General features: G+C 44.4%; 1 protein-coding gene across 4 annotated transcripts in view; it reads right to left on the bottom strand.

Moving 5' to 3' along the window:
• Positions 1-573: 573 nt before the first annotated feature.
• LOC144945029 (ephrin type-A receptor 4-like) overlaps positions 574-6,000 on the bottom strand; it is a 154,197-nt gene continuing 148,770 nt past the window's right edge. For all 4 annotated transcript variants that reach the window (XM_078873203.1, XM_078873205.1, XM_078873206.1 and 1 more), the window contains exons 16-17: positions 2,564-2,719; positions 574-824 (exon numbers count right to left, since the gene is read on the bottom strand). In XM_078873203.1, the coding sequence (XP_078729329.1) occupies positions 710-824; positions 2,564-2,719 (271 nt within the window). In that variant the 3' untranslated portion in view covers positions 574-709. The remainder of the gene's footprint in view (positions 825-2,563; positions 2,720-6,000) is intronic.

Here is a 6,000-nt window from a genome sequence, read left to right as displayed (position 1 = left end):
GAAATGAAAAGGTGTTGATTGACAACCTCCAGGTGTCATCACGGTGTTGTCAACAACGAATATAATTGAGAACCAAGGAATACGTAGAGAAAAGAATCCCACAATCGGAAAAACACAAAAAATTGCCACTCGTCAGTGCTTCTGCTCCTAATTTGTACAAGCATTTAGTAGCGTGGAATCAAAACTTGCGATGCGACCGTAATTATTTGCTACAACACAAGAGCTTCGTGAATATATCGAGTATAAAACCAAAGCAAAAACGTGTACGTTCATCCTTTCATCGGACAGACGAGCGCAGATGCGATCCGCGGCCACCGTGAATCGCAAGCCACCGGCGGCGTGCGTTGTCCATGCTCGCCTCCCACTCCGCTCACCACGTCACTCACAGCGGGCGCAAAGGGGGACGTCGTCTCAGAAGCGCCGCGCGCGATTGTTACTTCTTCTTCGGCTTCACGTCAGAAACACGTGCGGTGCGTTGCCGGTTGCAGATGTTCTCAACATCATCATCCCCCAATCTTGCCTTTTACTTTTTTTTCCTCCAACCCCCTTCCCCACCACCCCCCCCCCCGCCCACCCCTATTCGGTTCCATTTATTCCATTTGCAATGGAGAATTCTCCCTTAAATAATAAAGAGCCGGCCGTGGGGCCCTCCGGGGGCAGTGGGAGCAGGGCGTAGAAGCTCGGGGGCCAGTCCCGGTAAAGTGCCGCTTTACACCTGAACTCCTGAGTCCTGCATCTGCACCATCTGTGCTCTCATGATCTGGATGCTGTTTAGAATCTTCTTTTGATGGCCCACCAGCGTGATGCCTATCCGTATAACGTCACTGTTCGGAATACACGCACACGCACGGCGAAACATTAATCGTGGCAAAAATGCAGTCCCTTTTCTCCGGACGTTTATCCAGCACATCATGAACATTTGATGTTAGTACATCAGCAGTGCGTACTTTTTATAATTGTTTATTATAGCACGTGCACATACGATGAAACTCGTCCGTGCTTTGAAGAAGGGCAATTGTGCAAAAATGTCACCTTTTTATATAAATTTCCTCTTCGGGCACTGTTATTGGCATATCTGTGGGTTTTTGTTATTGCTCTTCGGCTGGGCTCTCTTAATTGTGACCTTTCTTGCTCATGGTATTTAACTCGCCCTGTGATTGATGCTATTATCTAGAGATCAAATTACATTTTTTTTATCTGCAAATCTGTGGTAAGTCGAAAGAATGTGGCGACAGACGCTATGTTATTTACACCGGTGACGCGAAGGCATTCCTGGAATACAATTTTCATGTTTAAGATGAATTGGCCACTGGGATATCATGTTGTGTGCGTGTGTGGGGAGTGGTGGTGCAACTGTTAACGCTGCGTTATGAACCCAGCGACCCGAATTCGAATCCGACTCACGGCCATCACCAGTGACGATTATCTGAACTGGTCGTGGGCCTCCCCTATCTCGACTCAGTCTCAAATTGAGTATCTGGTGCAGTTTGTAAACATCAGCAGTGTGGAGACAAAGGCGGCCAGGCGTGGTGTTGGCTACCCACCCCGTCGTGTGCGTGCCGACCTTCATAGGTGCAACTTGCTAACAGCACTTGCCCTAACAGTCTGTTAAGGATATGTAGGGGATCTTTGTCTTTAATATTGTCGGTGAGCAACTGAAGATAAGGAGGGATTTTATTGCATACGACAAGTAGAAACTTCTCGTATCATTGAATTTTTCTATCTGTGGGATAGATGAGATGAGTCGTATTTTTAAACGGCTTTGAGCAAAACTAACGAAAATTATTTAGCATCAGAAGCGTGGGCATTTAATTAAGGTGCTGAAAATAATTTTGTTCAAAACGTAACATTGTGAAACCTATAAATTGCATACATTTTAATGACATGCATTAGCAGCATTGTTCAAGCACAGGATAAAAATAAAATTACTTAACTATCCCAAAATAATAATAATTGATTTTGTTTAAAAACTGAAATGTATACAGCCTAATAGCTGCTATATTTACCAATTACTGTACATATGTTTTCTGCAACAACCTATAATGACTTTCTGTGTAAATATGATATTTTCGTTTCTTAAAGTAAATAGAAGATTCAAACTAACTAAATAAATAATGACAATATCACGACGTTGCAATCGAAACATCGTGATTTTTTTTATTATTTGATTTATCTACGTGGCTTTACCGAAAGCCCTAAGAACATGAATTCCTGCAGTCACGAAAGCTTTAAGTCAAGATTGAAATAAAAAATATCGTCCATTAAAAAGACCCCCAAATAGTAGCATTTAAAAGCTTGCAGATCATATTTCTCAACAGAATAAATTGTATGTAATTCATTATGGGGGAGCCCCTATCATACTGTAACACACTGGGGACCCCTACGACAGATTCTTTCCGAAGAAGAATTTTTTTTAACTGCGTTTGTTTTTCGCAGTTGTGCTGTATAGCCCTCCAATGTAATTTCAGAAAAATAAGTTCACTTATGTATAATAATATTTTACATAAAACACATTTTGATGCCACTGCCATCTGCCGCAGCGAGTAAAAACAATGTTACTCACTCAAGGCTCATCTGTGCAACTGACTCCAGGTGGTTGAAGCCTGCCACGGCAAAGTTGTCCCTGTAACGCCCCATCTTGATGACATCCAACCAGTCCCCCACTGAACGGAAGGCGATGAACAGTGGGACACTGTGCTCCAGAAATGGGTTCTGTGGCCTGGGCAAGACAAGAACAAACCAAACGTTCACTCGCAGTAAGCAGCACACTCACTCTCTGTACCTCCCAATTAACACGGTTGGCTATGTAGGGTGTGGAAAAAGTTCAACAACAACAGCCGCCGTTCGCCACTCAGTGGTGGTGATGTCATCACGGCGCCTGTGCCAGGCCAGGTGCACTTTGAGGCCACGTGAAGTATCGAAGGCTCGCTGGCAGGAGGTTACGGGACAGACCCAGGAGCCACGGCCCGATTGACTGAGATGACTGGCAGATGCACCAGCTGTGCCCCCTCCTGTGCCAACTTGCTGCATTTTAGCCACCAGGCATTCCGTCCGTTGTTGTGAGCATTGCTCCTCTGCCCTCCGTTGTTGTTGGAGGGCGACTGCCTCCAACTGACCAGTAGCGTCCTTCACGAGCCTCCTCCATAGTTCAATATACATAGAAACATACATGCTTCTGTGCTGTAATCAGAGGCAGACTGGATGCACAATCCAGTGATCGCGGGCTCTATCTCCCGGCGCGGCTGTTAAAACAATGGACACATTTATTAAAATCCCCTGCAGCCTGTGTACAACCCAGCAGTATAAATGGTTATACCGAAGGGAGTCGATTTTGGCAGGACGTGTGTGGTGGGGTCAAACGTGGGGTTTTGTGTGCGGGAGGAAACCAGAGCATCTGCAGAAGAACCCCCCCACTCGGACAAGGGGATACCACTGAAGGATCCGTACAGGTGGTTCACAGACCCTCTTGCTGTGCTGCTACCTTCAAGCAACATTACGGCCAAGTGAATTCGGGAGTTTCACAAATATATATTATCATCCACCAACGCTTGCCTCCAAATTGCCGGATTACAAACATGCAGCCACCACATTTCAATTGACAATGTGGCTTAGGTGGACTAAATGATGTTAGCAAATGCTCTCAGTTTCTGCTTTCGACGTTATTACTATTTAATTAAATATATTGAGAAAACGCTTTATTTTGTGATCGTATGCACGAACAGTCCGCGCTTTGCACAAGGTGATTGCGGATGAAGTCATAGCCAAAGCCCCACTTGTAAAATCACCTACAACTACAATCACAAAATATGTCTGCAAAAGCAGTTTGCAGATATATCACATTTAGATAGCACCTTGGGACGAATCCCAGGTGCTATCTATTGCGTAGTGAAATTAAGAATACTGAGTGATGGACAGTTTGACACACATTGACTTGTTCCAAGTGTGTGCAGGGTATGTAAGATCGTATTGCAGTCCATCTGTAAATGCCAGACAGGCGTTTGGCGGAGAGGCGTAGGCGGCACAGGATATTTGTTTGTCTGCAAGAGCAATTTTTGGCGAGCTAAGCCTTCATGGATTTAACATTTCTTTGACTGTCAAATGGTGCCAAGTGTCCAAACAAATGAGCTGCCTTTCGAACGCTTTTGGCTGGAAACATGCGAGGCACTGGAATCATCAGAGAGGGTCAGTCTTGACGAAATAGCCACTGGGCCACTTGCAAAACATATTCGCAAACTATGTAGGCCATTTTCCAAGGTTCAAATGGCGAGCCTGCAACATCAATGTTATTATTATACGATTGTATGTTGTGTGGGTATGTGTAAGTGTATATTGGATGGATGTGGGATAATGGTTTAGCACGCTGAGCTCTGATCCCGGCGATACATGCTTGATTGCACGCCGTTACCCTCCATACCTCTCGGACCTCCTGACGCCCTGCTCCCAAACCACCAACGGAACTCTGCGCAACTATGCCCAGGAGTTACTCTCGACACCTCGAGTCAGGGCCACGATCGCCATTGCGTCGTTTCTCCGTTGTCGGCGCCTTCAACTGGAACGCCGCCATGCCCCTCCACATTGGCAGTGCTGGCCCTTTTTTTAATCATTTATATTAAGTTCACTTGCTTGCTTGCTTGCGCGCTTACGACCGTGCAAATCTTTCGGTCGTTTTTTAACCCACTTCCCGTGATCCAATCGAGCTGACATTTTGCACACAGACTCGTTGTGCGTGACAATTCATTTTCGTGAAATTTTTTGTTCCAAAATTTTACACTTTTTAGGAAAAAATAAATTATATTTAATTACCAATTGCTTAATGGTGGCAGGCAATCATCTGACCCATAGATGGCAGCCATCTCAAGCCAGAGGACGAGAGGACTCTAGCCGCCACGCATATAAAGGATTTATAGTGAAAAACTTTGTTTTTACGGGTTAATTTATTTCCCTCCACCTTTAAGCGCCTTCTCAAAAAAACATCTTTCTATCTGACTATTACTGAACGGATCTCTGAGCTGGGCTCCACGCCTCAGGGTCGCTGCCGTTAGGGGCGAGTGAACAATTTGCGCGTAAAAAATTGGCATTGTTATTAATTGGTGCCCGTGTATATTCTCCGACCTCCCCTCGAGTCAACACTTAATAGCCCACCGTACCTCGTGCAATGGGTCAACACCAACACCTGAGAAGACTGGCAGTTACAAATGAGACAATTATGGTCTCTCAAGTTCTCACGTGGTTAATACAAACAGATTTGAAACTTGATATCGATCTCTGGCCTCAACAATAATAATGTGAAAGCAATACAACTTTCCTTTATTTGATAATAGAGTTTTCCCCTTTTTTCTGGCAACAAAACAGGTGTTAAGATGTTAACACACCAAACTGAAACCTTTTACAAGGAATCATGTCTGCATTAACCACAAGCAATGCAGACATAATTCCATGTAAAAAGTTTCAGTTTGGTGTTTTAACATCTTAACACCTGTTTTGTTGCCAGAAGGGGAAAAACCTATTATCATATTTTCTTTCTGTATTTTTTCACCTGAAGACGATTACTCGTGTTGCAATTGAAACGTCGTGATCTTTTATAATTTTTCGATCTACGTGACTTTACCGAAAGACCCAAAGAGTATGAATCGTACAATTGCTTTTTTTTTCAGGAGTGGTCTTGCTGCCTTGAAATGCGTGGCCAATGCCATCGATGAGAGCTTGGTTTGTGGGAGAACCCAGGTACCTGGAGAAAACTCACACAACTAGATTCAAGAATACTAAACGAAACTAGATATTTTTATTTTACCAGGTAAGGCCCACTGAGCCATGTAGCACTTTTCTCAGAAGCGACCTAGCCATCACAAATGATAGCTCAACGAAGTGGCTTATCACGTGGACATTTAGAGCAGCAAAATGCTCCAAACGCACGTTTCTAAATGTGGAGGGAAAAGCCGGAGTACCCGGAGAAAAATCCACGCTACCACGGCGAGGGAGACATGCAAACTCCCGATAGAC

This window comes from Lampetra fluviatilis, chromosome 36, assembly GCF_964198595.1.
Source record: "Lampetra fluviatilis chromosome 36, kcLamFluv1.1, whole genome shotgun sequence".
In the NCBI taxonomy this organism is placed as follows: Eukaryota; Metazoa; Chordata; class Hyperoartia; order Petromyzontiformes; family Petromyzontidae; genus Lampetra; species Lampetra fluviatilis.
This window is presented reverse-complemented; position numbering and strand designations above follow the sequence as displayed.